The sequence below is a fragment of the Xenopus tropicalis genome, chromosome 1 (assembly GCF_000004195.4).
Source record: "Xenopus tropicalis strain Nigerian chromosome 1, UCB_Xtro_10.0, whole genome shotgun sequence".
Classification (NCBI taxonomy): Eukaryota; Metazoa; Chordata; class Amphibia; order Anura; family Pipidae; genus Xenopus; species Xenopus tropicalis.
Window position 1 is genome coordinate 28,660,529 of NC_030677.2, and position 20,116 is coordinate 28,680,644.

The window sequence follows — 20,116 nt, forward strand, 5'->3', positions numbered from 1 at the left end:
GCCGGGTTGGAGCTGCAGAGTGCCATTGAGCCCTATGGGAGGCTTCCAAGATCATACATTGCAGGTTTTAAAGGGCGAAAGTTTTTTGCACCGTTTCCGAACTTTCGGATCCTAAAGTTTTGTGATTTTCGGAACGGAACCACAATATTTTCGAGAAAAGAATTTTCGTGACAACTTTACACATCAGAAATTATCGTAGTTGCTCCAAATGTTTTTCAAAAGGTGGTTTAATGAATGGGCCCCTTTCTGTTGGTACCTATGGGATTTTTAGAAGCTTATTTAACAGTGCGTTAAAGTTTGAGTTCGTAGTTTCATAAATAATCTTCCAGAAAGTCCCTAGGAATAAATTAAAAGCGAGTCAATTTTTCTGTGGTGAATTTTAATCTCACTTTTTATTAAATCTGCCCCATAACAAAGTTATGAGTAAAAATTATTAAAATTATGACCATAAACCAACATACTTGTATTGTTTCACATTTATATTATTGTTAGATATAGAACAAAAATATATATTCCTTGCTTTGGTTTATTCAAACCTACTTATTTTTTTTTTTCAGAGCATCCTAAAATCAAACGATTCATTTTCAAATTTGGGCGACTATTTTTCTAGAAGAAGCAGAATAGACATAGAACCCTTCATCCTTGCTCAGTAAGTTTGGTGCATTTTATTTCAGAAAATATTTGAGTGAGTTGTTTTCAGCAGAGTATTAACTCATTGTGCTTTTTAGCAAGTGGGAAAATGCAGGGTCATTGAAAATAGCGCATGGGACTGGTCTGTGCCATCAGGGAATTTTTCCCCCTCTGGGGCAAAATGGAGGCTTTAGAAGGGGTTTATTGCCTCCCTCTGAATCAGCTAGCAGTCAGGCAGGTATTGAAAGTGAAAGACTACATTTTGAAAACACAATACACGTTAAAATATAAAAGAAACTCATACCCAGTGTGAGCACTGACGGGCATAATCAGGGCAGATTTTCCATCTTTCTGCTGGCAGAGAAAATAGCAAGTGTGACCTAGGCTTAATATTCCGATTCTATTTTCTGAATGCAAGAGCTAATGTTCTTGTTGTTCTTCTAATGTTTGTTGTTTCAAAATATCTTTTATATTAATGCATTACAGGAAAGAGATTGAGGGAAGCTATGAATCTACTACAAAATGCATTATTCATTTGAGATACGGTACAGTTTACCAAATGAGCGTAAATTACTTTTCAGAAGAAGAAATTCAACAACAACTATTTGGTTTGGTGACTTTGAATGGAGATGGTAAGTATCATTTAAAGAAAATTAAAATATTATTCTCTATCTAAATGTTATGATGCAATTGGCTAAAAACACATCATCCTGATAGGCAGAGACATATTGGATTGAGTAAAGTATACATCATTTTTATAGCTGGCACAGTCCCCACATAGGCAATCCCAGCTTTGCAGACCTTTGGCTTTAAAGATCTTCATGGGAAGTTTCAACCCAAGTCCCCTGTAGCTTTCCCCAGAGAAGGGACTCTTCCTACAAGGCACCATATGATTGCAGTCAAATTATAGTTCCAGTCACTCCATACTTTGGCTTACTGTGTATTCTCCAAATAGGTTTTACATAGCTCAGACATATGCTTTAGATCAGGGCTGTCCAACTGGTGGCCCGGGGCTCCCCTCTGTGTGGCCCCCCACCTGTCTGACTGCTATGACTGCTTACCTTTGTTTAAGCTTTAAATGGTATTAGTTCTGAGATTAACTGGCTTCACACCTCAGATTCAGGCTGTAAACCCCTGTATTGTTTAAACATGTTATCCCCTGTGTTGGTCACACCTTTTAATCCCTGCATTGTTCACACCTCAGGCTCAGACTGTAATCGCCTGTACATCTGTTCACACCTCAGACTGTAGGAGCAGTATCAGCATTGTGTTTCTGCTGCCTGTGTGTGCCATACACTGGACAGGCATAGTATGGCACACATAAGCAGGGTAGGGCAGGGAGAGTATGGCACACACAGGCAGCATATGGCAAGCAGAGTATGGCACATACAGGCAGCATAGAGCAGGAAGAGTGTGGAACACACAGGCATAGTATGGCACACACAGGCAGCATAGGGCAGGCAGAGTATGGCACACACAGCAGCATTGGGCAGGCAGAGTATGGCACACACAGGCAGGGTAGGGTAGGCAGAGTATGGCACACTCAGGCATGGTAGGGCAGGGTGTGCCATACCCTGTTTGCCATATGCTGCCTATGTGCCTTACTCTGCCTGCCCTATGCTGCCTGTGGGAGGTGAACCTGGCACGGGTTGGTTCTGGAAGCATTTGGAAATAGTCATTATATGGTCCCTCGGGTGTGTAATTATATGCTGGGGGTTGCTGTGCTATCCACAGGGAAGGAGACATATGGATTTATCGGTGTGTCTTAATATGACTCTTAGTATAATTCTTTCATTAACCATTTGGGTTTTTTCTGTGTTGCCACCATTAATGTGGGTATGGTCTTCAAAGCTCTTGTGATAACATGGGTGTGGCTTAAAGTTGGTGTCATTTTAAAAAAGAGGAGTGGTCAAAACTGGCTTTATCAGCCCTCCACCATGAAGGCCAGAAAAAATGTTTGGTACCACAGATGTTTGATAGCACGGCTATAGATCATTGTCCCACTGAACCAATCATGTCAAGAAGGCCATCTGGGTGCCTCCAGTATACCAACTCTGTAGATGCCTTGGACAATTTAGCTTTAGCTAAAATTAGCTTTTGATGTCTTTTTGAACCTCTCCACTAGGGAAATAGCCTTCCAAGTTTCTTTCCACTTACTTTGTTACACAATGTATAGTTTTATGTCCACCTGGCCCATCAAGTTCATCTTTTCCAAAACAACCTAAGTGTTGATTCAGATGAATAAAAACAAAACCCCAACTGACCATCCCAGTTACACTACAAGGGAAACATAAATTCCCTTTCTGACCCAAAAATTAGAATGGAAGAGCTCCACTTGGTAAGTCTCTACTGATTTCATTTAATAACCATGGTCTTGTCTGATTATTGTCTAACCCTGTGCCCTGTTTTCTGTACCTGTTTTCCTACAATCCTGACTTTGGCTTAGCTAATTGCCTATGTACAATATATGCAGCTATTCTTCAAGTAATAAGTCTTTTATTTTAGGCTCTTCAAGTCAGATGGATGAATCAATTGAACATATAAAAGAGAGAGCTCTAGAATGCTTAAAGGCTAGGTTTCAAATTCTAAGTGATCATGGGATTGCCAGTGATTTAAAGGTAATATGTTTCCACTGAAATAATTACAATTGAAAGCATATTAGAGATTGCAGTATGTTCTGAATACCATTTTATGACCTTTGTAGGAAATAAAAGGCAAATTTCAGTCTTCAAAAGATATTGTTCTTTCTAAAGACGTCCAACAGTTTGCTGGAAAAACAGAATTATATATAGGAGATGGGAAAGAGGCCCAACGTGACCGACTTGCTATTCAGGTATTACTTTGTAACCATGTTTTTTTTTTGTTTAACTACTAGTCTTAGAGAAAGGAAAGCCCTGTAGCTATAAATGCAGGGGCTGTATGACAAGGGATCCAATGATCAGCAGCCAGATTACACTGGTTTATGTTTAGAGATTGGCAGAATCAGGTGTAGTTGTGATTGGGTGAGAAGAAATGAATCAAGGCAGGGGAAAGCTGGGCTGGGGGTGGAAAAGGAGAGGGATGTGATGTCACAAGAGAAGCAGTTCACTTCCTTCTGAGCAGGTAGAAACTTGAGGCAGAGTTTTTCTCTTTTATATAATGTTATTAGCTGCAGTATATGCACACTAACTCCTCACTATACTGCTGGCTTTGGGGGTAGAACAATTTGGGCAGGCTGATTGTTAGTCTCTTGCTATTTATTTGCTGTGCGGCCAGTTGGCCTGACCCTCGGAGCTGGGTCTCCACAACTTGGATGGGAGGCTACAGGACCAGCATGGCAAAGTGGCTGGTTGACCTTACCCTCTGAGCCAGGCATGCATGGCTGGAAGGAGGTCCCCATTGCGTGGATGGGTGGCTGCTGAAGAAGCTTGGTAAGCGGTTGGTTGACCTTACCCTTAGAGCTGGACAGGGGTAGCTGAGATACCCCAGAGTAGATGACCTGCACTTGTTATTAAAAGAATGGCAAGTTTGGTAACCAGGATGGAATCATATTGCCATGGAAAGGCTGTGTTAGCATCCTAGTCTACCACATTCTTCTGGAGGAATACTGCCCATAGAAGCTTGCTAGTTAAAGGAGTTAAGGGAGACATATATAGGTGGAAGCGAATCCTCAAACCTGTCATTCATAAGCTTTTGTTTACAGTTCATTCAGAGGTCTACTCTAAGGTAAAAATACATGGCACATGTCCCTTTCCTGCAAGATCTTTCTGTGCTTAGAAACTTTAGAGGTTCTTGAATTTTGTGATGCTGGTATTTGTGCAACAATTCAAAAAAGTAAAGTCTTTGTGTAACAATACAAAAAAGTCACAGTTTTGTGACATTTTTGCAGCTTTTTCCCCACACATACTATTTCAGCTCAGACATTTTAGTGAATGTCACACATTTGCGGAGTTTATTTGAACAAACAAACAAACAAAAAATTAGAATTAGTTTTAGTAAATCAGCAGACACCCAACTAGTTAGGGTCACATCTGCTAACCAAGGGTAGTTATTGTTTCACTGATATTTAAACTTGTTATGTAATATGATATATTGTACTGTATTATTGACAGATTATTCTAAGGCAACTAACAACTTCCCAGGAGGAGGACCAGGACAAAGCAGAAGAATACAAAAAGAGAATCGCTGCTGTGAAGGAAATAGTCATTTATCTGCCCAGCAAAATATTGTATGGTGGCAAAGAAATTCTGGAAATGCCAGGAACGGATGATTCAGACCCAGTGGCAATGAATTTTATACAAACTGCTTTGTATGAGGTGCATGTAAAACACTGCCTGGCAAATAGATTCTTTCTGTATGCCTTTCTTTTAATTATTATTTTGTTATTAAATAAATATGATGTATTTTTCTTTAGGTGGATGCAGTCATTCTTGTAAGTGATTTTGCTTTCAAGATAATTGAAAAAGAAGTGAAAGACGTGTTTGTCAGCAGTTATTTTGCAAAATACTGGAAACAAAATCCCAGCAATTATAAACTCATGCTCCTCGCATATCCAGAAAAGGTACGGCCATATTAACATGAATATATTACATAAGGCACATAATATCATGGAAATAACTTTGGTTATTTAAATTTGTTTGCAAACAATCCACAGTGACCAATATTATATTAGAATATATATAGTGTTATACACATATAGAACTAGCACGGTTCTCTTTTAAAAGGTTTAACTGCAACAACAGGTATGGGACCCATTATCCAGGATGTATGGGTCTGAGAAAAGGCTAAAAAAATGTAAAGTTTTGCCTCCAAAAGGATTCATTATATCTTAGATGGGATCAAGTACAAGTTTCTGTTATATTTTTACAGAAAAAAATGAAATCATTTAGAAAAATGTATAATTTGATTAAAATAGAGTATATGGGGAGAGCATTCCCATAATTCAGAGCTTATCCAGATAAGGGAACTAGTATAAAGGAATGTGTGAAGGGAGCGCACGTATAAAGTGAAACAAAGATGAAACAAAAACAACTGATAGTGTAATAACGTTTTGAAACTTTGTTCAAATAGCTAAACCAATCACCTTGTTGTATGTGAAACAAATTACTATATCCACCACTGTGTGTAGTGACTCAAAAGGCTCACCAGAGGGCGATGAAGTCAAGCTCAACAGTAGGAGACCAGGTTAGATGTAGGCAAATCCCCAGTTCAAATGGAAAGAGGAAAAAACGCCAAATAGTGTAAAAACATTTAATATAAAATTACTGCTAAAAATAAAACTACTTACAGACTGTAGAAAGTAATCAGGCAAACTTACAGTCTGGCGTTTTTTCCTCTTTCCGTTTGAACTGGGGATTTGCCTACATCTAACCTGGTCTCCTACTGTTGAGCTTGACTTCATCGCCCTCTGGTGAGCCTTTTGAGTCACTACACACAGTGGTGGATATAGTAATTTGTTTCACATACAACAAGGTGATTGGTTTAGCTATTTGAACAAAGTTTCAAAACGTTATTACACTATCAGTTGTTTTTGTTTCATCTTTGTTTCACTTTATACGTGCGCTCCCTTCACACTTTTCTGGACACGTTTGAGACCCAGTCAAAGGGGTTATATTCGTAAGAGGAGCAGCAGTATCACAGCAATCACAGTACTTCACTGGAACTTTATCTAAAGCGCTGAGGACCGTGGTATGTTTCATACCTTTGTGCATCCATATAAAGGAATGCCTAATTTGTTTGTAGAGTTTTCATGATTTTTTTCTCATCAAATTCATGGCCTAATGTCAAGGCCTTAATAGAAACATGGCATTTCCTAAACAAATTATTTTCAATTAACACATTTTAACTTGTTTGAATTTAGGAGATGTTCAATTATGATCTACTTTAAATAGTCAAACAGTTTGTTTACCAAATGTAATAGATAAAGACAGTTCAATACTTTCAAAAGGAAAAACCAACATGCATCTCACACAAGAGAATGTTCAACAACAATTTTCAACAAGTTGGCAGGATGCCCAAGGCAAGCTGGTAGTATGGTTGAATGAAAAATTGCTGGAACTAATTCACTCAGGGACTAAAGTAGGGGCAGGCAAACAGAAGAGGGACATGTCTAGTGCCCTCCCACCCCCACCATTGCGCTCTACAAAAGTGCCTCTTTTGGTGGCCCTGTCACCAACTGATCCAGGACTGAATACATGTGGCACGACACACAGTAAATGGCACTAACAGACCCACTAACACTGATCCCGATACCAGTTGCTTTATGTTGTATTTTTACCATATTTGTCTTTACTTCATTTGAATATCTCAGCTTCCTGCTGATTGGGGTTTTTTTCAAAAAAAATTAAAAGCTCGGCACCTAAAGCCTTTCCAAACTTTTTTTTTTCTGAAAAACCTGTTTGAGGAAAAAAAAAAACCCCAATCTGCAGGAAGCTGAGGTATTCGAATAAAGAAACCATGCAAGAGTTTAGAAACTCTCTGAGTGATTGAAATGATTTCATGGCATTCTAAACTGAGTTTACAATATTCTCAGAACCAAAAGTGGCAATTTGGAAAAGATGACTCAAAAACTATTAAGAAAGTGGAAGAAGAAGAAAAGAAGAAAAGAAATGTAGAGTTGAATTCGATCAGCAAAATGTTGAAGATGGTAACACTTTGGACTAAATACACATGTTATAATAGAACTATATCATAGCAGTGTAATTTATGATAGAGCTGATATATGATTAAAGCACTGATAAGGTAATAGTTGGTAATCAGTTTTGGAGCATGCTTACTATTATTCTGCCAGATATTTTGCACAGACTTGGATATTTAATTCACTTTTTCATTTAGCTACACAATAAAGATATTTGGTGGTACCAAGCTGGGGTGCATATAGCATCTAGGAATTGAATCTATTACCGAGGCATAGGTGTTTATTAAGGAGGTTAAAAGGGAACCTGTCACCCAGACAAAAAAAGCTGTGTAATAAAAATCTTTTTAAATTAAAAATGAAACCCAAATTCTTTTTGTTTTGTTAAAACTTTCATACCTATTATGAACTCAGTTAATAATCAATATTGTATTGCCTTCCCTGCCTCTATGCCTTAAGCACACCAATTACTTTCACTTCCATTTCTGCACTTCCTAGATGTTACTGCCCTCTTTACATGCCCCTCCCTCCTGACTATGTATAATTGTGTAGTCTGTGCATTTTTGGTGCATTCATTACATATTGGGATGATGCAAAGCTTGCCTTGGTAACAGTTTCTACAAAATGGAGCCTGCCTCTATGCTGCAATTATATATTTCAAGAAAATAAAGGATTAAAGGAGATGAGATTTAAATAACTTATACAGTCTAAGTACAATTTACTTCTCTTACATGACTTACATGATAAAATAAGATTTGGAATTATTTCCAGGCAATCACACTTTTCAGGAAAGTGTGATAAGTAGAGTTGTAGCTAAAATACACAGCCTCCCAGTGCTCCTTGCAATGCATCATGGTCTCCTGTAACCTGATGTAGAAGACGTTATATGCTTCATATTTATTATTTAGATTAAAAAAAACAAAAAACACTGTTACTGCAAGTACTGAACAGCGCAGGTACTCAGCACCTACTGTATTTTTCTTCTTACCTGGCTCCATGAGCACAATAAACACAGATGTAATGTGATTTAAGCTTTCTCCAGAATACACCAGGGTCTATATACTACAAGTATGGGACCTGTTATCCAGAACACTGAGGACCTGGGGTTTTCCATAATTTGAATCACCATACTTTAAGTAAAAAATGTAAACATCAAATAACCTAAGTGATAATCCCAAGTGGATTGTTTTGCCCCCAATACAGAATAATTATATCTTAGTTGGGATCAAGTACAGGTACTGTTTTATTATTACAGAGAAAAGGGAATCATTTAACCATTAAATAAACCCAATAGGGCTGTTCTGCCCCCAATAAGGGGTAATTATATCTTAGTTGGGATCAAGTACAGGTACTGTTTTATTATTACAGAGAAAAGGGAATAATTTAACCATTAAATAAACCCAATAGGGCTGTTCTGCCCCCAATAAGGGGTAATTATATCTTAGTTGGGATCAAGTACAGGTACTGTTTTATTATTACAGAGAAAAGGGAATCATTTAACCATTAAATAAACCCAATAGGGCTGTTCTGCCCCCAATAAGGGGTAATTATATCTTAGTTGGGATCAAGTACAGGTACTGTTTTATTATTACACAGAAAAGGGAATCATTTAACCATTAAATTAACCCAATAGGGCTGTTCTGCCCCCAATAAGGGGTAATTATATCTTAGTATGGATAAAGTACAAGGTACTGTTTTATTATTATAGAGAAAAAGGAAATAAGTTTCACTTTTGATTTATTTGATTAAAATGAAGTCACTAAGTGATGGCCCTCGATAATTACAATAGCAGGTTTCTGGATAACTGATCCTATACCTGAAGTAGTGAGAGTTTAGATCTTAAATCGGTCACTCATTTAATACTATTGAATAACCATGAATAAAACTTACCTTTGTTCTGTTATAGGACACTTTACCAGATGAATTGAAGACCAGCATTATTACATCCTACATATTACCCGTATTGCACACATCTATTCTTGCACAGCCTACAGCACAGGTACCAGTGAATGCTTGCTTCTTATTGTCCATTTGGTTTGAAAGGGAAGCAATAATGAGCACTAATAGGAACACAATGTGGGCGACTATATTGTAAGTGTGGCTTTTGGCTTAGTATAAAAGGGGAAAGTTGTGCTCAACCACTAAATTTTAAACCATTAGGGTGAAATGAGGTTGTGACAACAAAATACACATAAACATAGCATAGACAGAGGATTAGTCTTCAGGTTGATATCGAAATTCTAGAGGGAAACTTGCTCAAGGTTATTGCACTTAGTAGGAAAATTTGGAAAAGTTTCATAGGCACTTTACAATTAAACTGACCCTGGGAGCTGATGTGCACTACTAGGATATAGTATATGGGAACAACAAAAGAACATTCACATTTATTCAGCTTATACACATTTATGCCAGCAGCACAGTAGATTCAATACAAAGCCACAAAACCAAATGGTTATAGAATTTTTTTGTTAGGTTCCAGGAACTTTGGTCTTAAATGGATACTTTTAAAATATATTACTATATATGTTTTTATTTATATTATTTATGTCTTAGTTTAAAACAAACAAAAATAGTTTTACCTTAGCTAGATCTCTCTACAAAAATGTGCAGTGTCACTGATCTTCTTTTACTATCTGATAGCTTACAACAACCAGTTAGCCTTCATTATTCATCCTCAGGCAGGCAGGTGTGAGTTACTGTCCTGGGCAAATTTTGTGCTGTCAATATGTATTTGTTTTTACTGCAGTATACATAAGCATTCACAGAATGTATTTTTGGGCTGCCAAAATTCAGTTACAGAATGATATTTTTAGTAATAAAATTAATTTTATCATTAAATATTTTTATGTATTCTGTATGTATTTTGTATGTATTCTAGGTACAATCTGGGTGCCCATGTGATTTAAATAGTCTGGGGGGGTCAACACTAACAAATATGGGCTTGTAGAAATCCCTCTGCCCCAACTCTTGGCTGCATTGTGTAACCCAAATTATATTGTAAGCATGAAGGTAGAAATGACAGCTTAGTTTGATGCATCTGATGGAAAGAAATTAGCATTTAAATTCAATATAATGAACACATTTCCATGTATTTATATTGTATTCTATTACAAAATGTTATATTCTGCACTTTTATTGATGCAGTAAAGCAAAAGAAAAAAAAACAAAAAAAACCTATTATTTATCCTGCTCTGTATTTTGAACCTGGCAAGCCTGTGCTCAGCTAGTTTTTAAGTACTGGGCAAGCCCTATAATTTAACTATGCCCTATTTACTGAAACAGAATATGGACCGTGTGTGTACATTAATAGCAATAAATAAAATGTTCTGCAATCATTTTACGGACAGAAATAATGTATATTGGTTTAATTGTTCTTTTTCTAACAGGGAGAAGAATACACAATATTTCAAAAGTATGAAACTTTTTTGAAGTACACTGGAATTAGCAAGCTCATAACTATAACTGATGAATTTGTGTCATCAAGGCAAAATGTAACCACTGAAGAGGTAAATAGACTCGTGGAGGCATATTTACTAAAACTCTCAAATTTCTTATTTTTAAAAAAATGTCCAGCTCAACGGTTATAAATGTTCTTTCTCTAATATATTTGTGTAAGTACTATGGTCAACAAACACCACTCACGAAGGTGAAGTATAGTTAATGTGTGGCAAGAAGTTACAAAAGTTACATACAAATTACCAGTTGTTTAGCCAGTCAAAAACATTATTGACAGTTTACCAATACAATACAAAGTATTTGCCTGTAATCATTTAAAGTATTAAAAATGTATGCATGTGTGTGTCAGGGCTGTGTGTGTGTGTGTGTGTGAGAGTGAATGTGTGTAAGAGAGCATGTGTGAGTGTAAGTGTGTAAGTATAAGACCACAAGAAAAAGGGAAAGTTGTGCTCAACCACTAAATTGTAAACCATTAGGCGGGGGTGCAATAAGGTTGTGACCACAAAATACATATAAACAACCACAAAAGATCCTCTGCACTCACCCATTATCAATATGTAGAAATAGGACATTAGGACATTCTGTGCATTCAGCTACTAAGAAATGCCCACCCCCTGACCCAAAAGAGGGATTGTTTGCCCATATATTGCAATATACTTCAAGCTGGCCAACTACGTCAATGTCATCCCCAGCCTTTTGTTATTGATATATATCCCTGTTGGAAAACCTCTCCCCCACTGTATTACCCCCTAAGAGGTTCCATATGTTTCCTATACATCACATTCCAGACTTAAGGAACAATGGGGTATGTGAGGTATAGTGTAAATGGCAAGTCAGTTGTATACTTGAAACATGTTAACCCATTCAGGCCTGGGATACAACTTATTTTGCAATACCAAATATTTAACATCTTAACATCAACTAAGCTCATTTCCTCGAATGTGTAACATTTACTAAAAAAGATAGGAAAAGTTGCTGCAAATTTTTGGTGTGAAACCTCAACTTATAATCTATAAATCTATATAACCTATAATCTTCAGGGAAAGGAAAGGGATCTCTGCCACTGACTTGCACTCAGCAAGTTTGGATTCTAATTTTTAGCCATTTACAGTGGCTTGCAAAAGTATTCGGCCCCCTTGAACTTTTCCACATTTTGTCACATTACAGCCACAAACATGAATCAATTTTATTGGAATTCCACGTGAAAGACCAATACAAAGTGGTGTACACGTGAGAAGTGGAACGAAAATCATACATGATTCCAAACATTTTTTACAAATAAATAACTGCAAAGTGGGGTGTGTGTAATTATTCAGCCCCCTTTGGTCTGAGTGCAGTCAGTTGCCCACAGACATTGCCTGATGAGTGCTAATGACTAAATAGAGTGCACCTGTGTGTAATCTAATGTCAGTACAAATACAGCTGCTCTGTGACGGCTCAGGGGGCTGAATAATTACGCACACCCCACTTTGCTCCATTTTGAAAATGGCAGGAAAAAATGGAGGGGGAAAAGTTGTTCAAATGTTTAAAAGACAAATTCACAAAAGTGTCTGTAAACTTCACTGAGAAGTGAAGGTTGAGTTGGAATTTAGGCAGATTTCTGTTTGTGAATATGGAGAAAGTGTTTTACACCAGTTTTACCACTACTTTTATTAAATCAAAACAGCTATCTCTACTTTTGGGAATTCCCCCCACTGACTTTGAAAGCATTAAGCAGAATTTTTAACAAAATTTAGCGTAGAACTGTGTTTTTACTCCTGGTAGCGATATGTGTTTATCAGGCATAAAACATCTTTTTAATCTTTTTTTTAGGTAAAATCACAGCTCTCACATTTACATAAGGAGATCAATTCAGAAAACAATACAGATGCGGCAAGATCAGTACTGCACATGCTATACAGAAGGGAGTAAGTACCAAGGAGACACCATTATCTTAATATGAAATCTGAATTCTCAGGGCTTTAATGTACATTTTTGTTGCTGGTAGAAAGTGTAACTCTACGTTATGCCTATTGTGATTATGATGATTTACAGTAGATGATTATTATTCAGAAACTGTATTTGGCAGGGAAGTAAAGCCCTCTGCATGCCCCAGTGTCTTTGTGTATGTGAAAAACAAATTTCTAGGCTGTGGATTGTGTTCACAATAATTGTGCGAGAAAGTAAAAGTGTATATTAATGTGAGAAAGACTTCAAGAAGAGAGTCAGAAAAGCATCGGGGTAGGATATAAAAGTGGGAGAGAACTCCATCCTTATTCATTATTACTAATGGTTCTGAACTATGCCTGGTACTTATCTGTAGATATTTCAATAAAATCATACTGCTGAATTAAAGGAATGAGTCGGTGACCCTGCACCCAGGTAAGGGTAAGAGAAAATATTACAGAGAGGAGGAAGGGCAAGAAATCCACACTGGAAATCTAGTTGTGAGAAATAGCTCTTAGGTTTTTGCTAATAAATGAACTGAATGACTTAATAGATAGCTAGTACTGCATATTTTTAAAAAATGTCTTGTTTGTTTCAGATCTAAAAATATTGTGGAGTCTGAAATTAATAAAAATATTGACAAACTGTTGATTTGCTTTGATAAGAGCATAAAAGAGATGCTTTGTGAGATTGTAGAAACTGAGGTGAGTATGTAAATGTAAAACAGTTGCAGAATTTCAGTTTTTGTTACAAAACATGATAAACTGTGGTCTGTATAATGGGAGATACCATGTACAATGGCAGGTTCTGCCTTATATCCAGTACATTGTAGGGACATGGGAAAAATCTTATGTCATGGGATCTAAAGGTTGCCACGTGACCAGCTTTTACTGGCTCAGCCAGTAGGCTTCAGGTCAATGTTAATAACAGTGAAAAAAAATTATGATAACCACATAATACAGCATTATAGCAGTAAATGTGAGAGAAGGAGTAGTTTTAATTTTATAGCCCAAAGACCTATGGGGAGGTGTTGAAGAAATTAAAAGGAAACCTTCAATTAATAGTGTTAGAGCAACAAACACCTTGATGATCAAGTACCATTCAGTTGATATGCTAAGTACACATTATACATAAAATATGTCCCTCAGTATTGTATGGTAAAAACCTGTCCCCACACAGCAAACTATCACACCCCATCTAAGTTTTATGCATGCTTACTATATTTTGTGTTGCAGGTGGATGTTGTCTTAAAAGAAAATATCGAACAGGCAAAGAAAAACTGGAGAAGCCATAAGGACAGAATTCAGTCAGTTGGGGTTTTCAGTCCTCACTTTAATGGTAGACATCCTGTGTACAAGGTGACATTAATTAATGCTAAATTCAGCCATAGAAACTTCTTCAGCCACAAATCTGTGCATAATACTAACCAAGAATGATGTACCACTCATTTTATCCTACATTAAGCAACAATAAGAGCAAAACACGAGTACCGAGTATTGGGTCAACTGCAAAACATGTTGATACAAAACTGGTTTTACTTAGCGTGGATCACACTATACAGCTGGCTGGTATGTTATGATACTAAGCATTTAGCAATCACCACTCGCTGTTTTTTATCCAGAAAGTGCTTATTTTTAGGGCAAAAATCATCTATTGTGAATGAGGTGACAAGGTGTGATAGGTGACAAGGGTGGGTATTGGGAACTTATCTGCTGGATATAATATGTTAAGGAAGAAACCTTACATGTGCCATTAGCTTTAGGGATCATATAATTAGATGTTAGTTTCCTCCTGATACATACCCTTCTTTAAGCAAATATTTCATTGCTATGGGTTTAACACTGGGGCAATGCTGCACCTAAATTAGTTTATTAGAGGTAACTTTTTTCTGATAATGTTATTCAACACAGTTTGTACAAAACAAATATTTATACCTATATTATGTGTTATAGGTGCTACTACATAATATTTTCTTTGATGGCTTAGAAGAAAAAAAAGGACACATCTTCCAGGAAATTAAATTAAGAATTGAGGGTTTACTCAAAAAATACAAGGTATGTATAGTCACATGATGAATAATAATTAATGCTAAAATTAAGTCATTTTTAACCCCCTTTGTAGGCATTAAAAAGATGTTTAACCTGTGCTTACCACTGACAATCTGTATGTTGCAATAAACTGGACCAACTGCTGTAACTTGCATAAACTGCATAGCCGACCTGGTTTATAGTATAAACATGCCTTGGGATTCAAAAAACTTTTTCCTAATGAATTAATGTTTTGAGGAAAAATAAAGTGTTTTATCATACATGTATGTATGTATGTATGTATGTATGTATGTATAACTTTATTTATAAGCACTACAAGGATACACAGCGCTGTTCAATCTTACAATGCGCAAAAGTGCACACAGGGAGGACATGTATTATAACAAATACAATATATTTCAAGTATAAATACACAGAGATTATACTGTGGTATGAGACAGTAGGAAGGAGATCTCTGCCCCATAGAACTTACAATTTAAATGGGCAGGTAACACACAGGCACAAATTGGAGGTTAAAAGTGCACAAGGTTTGGGGGTTGGCCCTTAAGTGCACTACTATGAGAGAGCAGGAGGATCTTAGCAGAAGAATTTAAGACTGATTGCAGGGGAGAGAGGTGGGAGTCTGAGAGAGGAAGTCAGATACCCTTTGAACATGTTTATAAAAAGGAGACAAAAATTCCTGTGTTTTGTTTTGATAGAGGACTCAGTGCAGCGTTTCTGTGAGTGCTTATGGCTGCATTTACATAGACCTTTCTGGTAAAGATTACTTAGTTTTTTCCTTTCTTTCTCCTTTAAAGGTGAACAACCCCTTTAACAAATCCTTATACACAGCTATAAAAAAAAGCCTTTTAGTTCTAGGTGAGACATACATGAATGTTAACAACTTAGGTTTGTGACAGACCCAAAATCAAACACTACCTGTTCCTTTTCTTTAGCATTTGTAACTATAATTGCTCTGTTGTTTTGTGGCTTTTAGAGAAAAATCCTGCAACAGTGTATGGAAGACCTAAACAAGCTGCTATCGGACAACCAGGATCAATTCACTTTGCAATTTGTCAAAAATACCATCGAACAGCAACTGGATGATGCACTGGCATGGTTAGTGTTACTATACATTAATAAAGTGCTGATAAATCAAATAAAATCAAAATTTCATTTGTTCTTAATGAAAGACATCACTTTTAGTGCCACATATGTTTGCCACTTATCATTTTTTGTGTCCTCTCTCAGAGGGGTCTCAAAATGTCTCCCAAACTTGCTGAAATTCATTTCCACCAATTGGAATATCACCCCCTGTTTGAATGAAAATATTTCTATTGCTCCATTTACCCAAGAATTCTCTATTCTTTTACATTCACAATTTTTTTTGGTAGTTTTATGTTTGAGGAAATTGCCCAGAAATAGAAAATAATTTTATCGAGGCCATGGTGGTCACAGGTCATGCATGTATCTCCAAAATTAAAGTGATACTGACACAAAGAAATTACTTTTCAAAATATGAATGTACATAAAAGGTTGCCTATAGGTCATGTTGATGGTTTTTCACTGATAGACCTGCTTTTGTAAGTAATAGTTACTTGAAGTTCCTAAACCTCACTGTTTTGCCAACCGGCCTGTCCCTTCTCAGCCTGTCAGTTATAGCTTCTAATGCTAACGAACTCCTGCTGCACAAATATGGCCGCCCCCTCATAGAGGAACATGGGGGATCAGATAGGTTATGTAAAAGCATCAAGCAAATACTTTGGCAAAATTGTAGAGAGCATGCAAAGACAATGTTATTATATATTTTAAAAAAAGTTTAATCTCAGGTGTCAGAATCTCTTTAAGGAAACCTTTCCAAAGGTAAGTGATCATTCCATCATGCTTGGGGATTGGAGAAATGAATGTAAAATAAATTGTGTTTTTTACATCAAGTCTATCTTTTTTCTACACTCTTTCTTTCTTGATTGCGTTATTTAAAAAAAAAAAAAAAAAAAAGCAAAAAAAAGCCAGGTTTTCCAAGCTTTACATTTTAAAAAAAAAATACAATTCAAAATATATAAAAAATGTGCTCTTTTTTTACATTTTGATTTCCCCCATCCAACTCCATAAAGATTAATGAATCAACATCTGGGGCCCTGATTCATTAATTTTCAACTAAGGGGATGAAAAAAACCAATGAGTTAAGGTTGTTATCTAATTTGCATTAATTTTTGGCCCTGCTTGCTTTTTTATTATGTAATTAGTCCCAAAGTGTTGTATATGAGATCCTGGAATTAGCGTTTTTTTTTCAGCGGGCATGGATTTGCAGCAAAATTCTGCATTTTGCCTTTGGCGAATTGTTTCGTGAGACTTCACCGCAAATAATTTGTGGTCCTGTCAAAAAGGCACAAAGAAGTTGTGCATGACCTGTGTTTTTTCGCCGGTTCACACAATTTCACACTATTCCAGATTGGCACATCACTGCCTGGAATACATACCAAGAAGCACCAGCTGCTTTTCACATCATTTTAGTTGTGATACCTTCTTAACTGATGTAGTAATTGTTGTGACTTGTAGAATGCACAATGCAAACAGAATTCAATCTAATATGGATGAAGCTAAAATACCCCAAAGATTTCAGACTGCATTTTGCACTCTTAACACATATGGGGAAATAAGATAGATATAAAATTATAGGTTTAGACACAGCAATCCATAATGTAATACTAGTCCAATAGTCAAATGGTATATAAGGGAATTCTAAATGCTGATTTATAGCTATTGTTTCCTTGACCTTGGAAATTGTCTCTGTTATTATATTGTTACCTACATGTCCTCATGGCTCCTCAGCGGCACATTATATTGACCTCTCTCTTGAAATTTTAAACAGTAAAACCTGTAAAATTAGCTTTCCTTAGTTTGTGCTGCATATTCAAAACCATTGGTGATAGCCATTCCTAAAATGTTCCCTTCAGATCTTGCCATTTGAAATGTTTATAAGCACTGGCTTAAGATTATTAGTGATGAGTGACCTTTTTTTTGCCAGGCCAGAAATTCTGCATTTCACCATTAGCTGCAAAATGGGAGCTGCATTTGTCAATTTTTTTTTGCCATTTTGCAAATTTTTCAGCAGTTTCACTAATTGGCAAGGTGAAATGGAACAGATTTGTTCATCATTAGAAATTATTTCTTGCTGTTAAACTAGGGGTAGTTAGAAGATATATTGGGCCTGTTTGGGAAGGAACACCTGGTATGGTTAATCCACATACCATATATACTCGAGTATAAGCCGAGTTTTTCAGCACCCAAAATGTGCTGAAAAATCAACCCTCGGCTTATACAACACTATAACTAACACTAACACCCTCTGCTACCTGATTCCCTGTGCTCTCTTCTGCGTGTCGATCCTTCCTGGTTCCTTGCCCCACCCCCCGGCGTGATATCACACGCTCCCTGCTTCAGCTCCGGTGTCTGTGTGTGTAATAGGGGGAAGGAGAGCAGGCATGCAGGGAAAAGCTCAAACTGGCCTGCTATTTATCTTTTTGAGTGGCAGAACTCTTTGATGCCGGCAGGCAATGGAGACAGAGGGGGAACTCCTTAAAGTAAAACTCACACTGAATAGGGGGGGGGGGAGTAGGTGGGAGCCTGGCATCTTGCATACTCATTCCCTGCATGAATTTGTTTAGTAAGATTGATAGATCCTAATTTTATTGGAATTTATTTTGATTATTGAAACTTAGAAGCTGCTGCATTTCCCATCCTAGGCTTATACTTGAGTCAATAAGTTTTTCCAGTTTTCTTAGGTAAAATTAGGTACCTCGGCTTATATTCGGATCGGCTTATACTCGAGTATATATTCCTATATGTTAATCTAGCCCCAACTAAGCACTGTAGAGACAGATTGGGGGTTAGATTAACCTTCCATCCTAAAAGAAATTCATTTTTTCCTAAACCATCTCATTTTAATGATATTAGGAGTGCAAGTTAGCAAAATGGTGTAAAGATTATTAAATGAAACAGTCAGTGATATTAGTATAGGATAACCCTATTTCCATATGTATTGGAAAGACGCTTGTTCTATTTGTAAAATTGTTGCTAGATAGTTTTATCCATAATTTGTAATGTATATATTGTTATTTTGACATGGGGGGACATATTTATTAAAATAAGTATTTGTGTAATTTTTATGTTTTTTTTCTACCATGTCTAAACTCACTTTTTAAAAAAGCATGAATTTCTACTCATTTTTAAAAAAAAAAAAATCCAAATAAAAATGCGTAACTAGTACGAATAAGAATACGTAAACCTTGAAATCCATTTTTTCGTAAGAATTTTCACGTGATTACAAACAAAAAAAAATCCCGCAAACCTCTAAATAAATCTCAAATAAAGATTTTACAATTGGAAAAGGACAGCTCCCACTGACTTCGCCAGCTATTAGATGCCAATGTTTTGTATTAGAGTTTTTCATGGTTTTTACACTTGATAAATAGTGAAAAATGTATGTTTCAGAGAAATTACCCAAATACACGATTTTAAGAGCTAAAAGGTCAAATTCGGGAAAACCCCTTAGAGATTTCATTCTTATGCTGTAATGATTAAATTCCTTTTTTTTTTTTAAAGGTATTTAGGGAAGAAAAGACGCCCTTTCAATGAGAAAACAATGAAAAAATATTTTGAAGAGAGTCAAAATCACAGTTTTAAAAAATATATTCTAGTACCAAATTTCAGCCACAACAGACCTTTAGAAATTGCAAAACAAAAAGTAAGTAAAATTCATTATATACCTCTAAATAAAAAGTATACATCAATACTGTTCAGAAAATGAATTGTCCCTTTGCAGCTTGTTAGCACCCAGCAAACATTCAGCCTCCAAGGAAAGATCAAGCACAAGTGCATTTAGCTCAAATACTATATAAAACACCTTTTCTAATTCAGGTTTCTTGCATTTTTCCTATCTAGACTGAAGAAAATATTGAAAATTGTATAATGGATATAAAAGAATGTTTTTTACTCAAACTATCTGCTCTGCATAAGGAGAGGTAAGGGGAAAATGAAAAAAATACCACTCACTTTTGTTGTACGTTTCATAGTAAATTTCTATTGTCTTGTACTTTTTGATACAAGCTTTTTTTGATACAAAAAGGAATCAGGCCAGAATGCAAAAAAAGTGCAAAAAAAACAGTTCCAAGCCGCCTTGTTTTTCAACAGGCAGTGTTTTACATGTTCCCTACAGGATAATAAATGCCAAAAAATGAAAGTGTTTACCAGTAAGTAAAATATAATGTACAGTTGCCCACACCTGGTAAAAGTTATGTGTTTGATTGGTACATTGAGTTCATCATACACATTCACAATCAGCAGTCCCTAGTTCACTCTTGCTCAATCTTGTCAACTTCTTTTTTATTTGGCAGTTATTTTATAATTATGCCAATCCTTACAAACCTATGTATCATAAGACTTGGTATAAGACCTTGCATGC

General features: G+C 36.3%; 1 protein-coding gene across 1 annotated transcript in view; it reads left to right on the forward strand.

Annotated features, from left to right (window-relative positions):
- The window catches only part of LOC100492857, a 35,897-nt gene that overhangs the window by 12,073 nt on the left and 3,708 nt on the right, over window positions 1-20,116 (forward strand). The window contains exons 6-21 of the mRNA XM_018090917.2: window positions 558-649; window positions 1,117-1,262; window positions 3,136-3,248; window positions 3,335-3,463; window positions 4,722-4,925; window positions 5,024-5,170; window positions 7,142-7,255; window positions 9,150-9,242; window positions 10,630-10,749; window positions 12,512-12,606; window positions 13,224-13,329; window positions 13,861-13,983; window positions 14,578-14,679; window positions 15,650-15,771; window positions 19,258-19,399; window positions 19,597-19,676. Coding sequence (XP_017946406.2) covers window positions 558-649; window positions 1,117-1,262; window positions 3,136-3,248; window positions 3,335-3,463; window positions 4,722-4,925; window positions 5,024-5,170; window positions 7,142-7,255; window positions 9,150-9,242; window positions 10,630-10,749; window positions 12,512-12,606; window positions 13,224-13,329; window positions 13,861-13,983; window positions 14,578-14,679; window positions 15,650-15,771; window positions 19,258-19,399; window positions 19,597-19,676 — 1,928 coding nt within the window. The remainder of the gene's footprint in view (window positions 1-557; window positions 650-1,116; window positions 1,263-3,135; window positions 3,249-3,334; window positions 3,464-4,721; window positions 4,926-5,023; window positions 5,171-7,141; window positions 7,256-9,149; window positions 9,243-10,629; window positions 10,750-12,511; window positions 12,607-13,223; window positions 13,330-13,860; window positions 13,984-14,577; window positions 14,680-15,649; window positions 15,772-19,257; window positions 19,400-19,596; window positions 19,677-20,116) is intronic.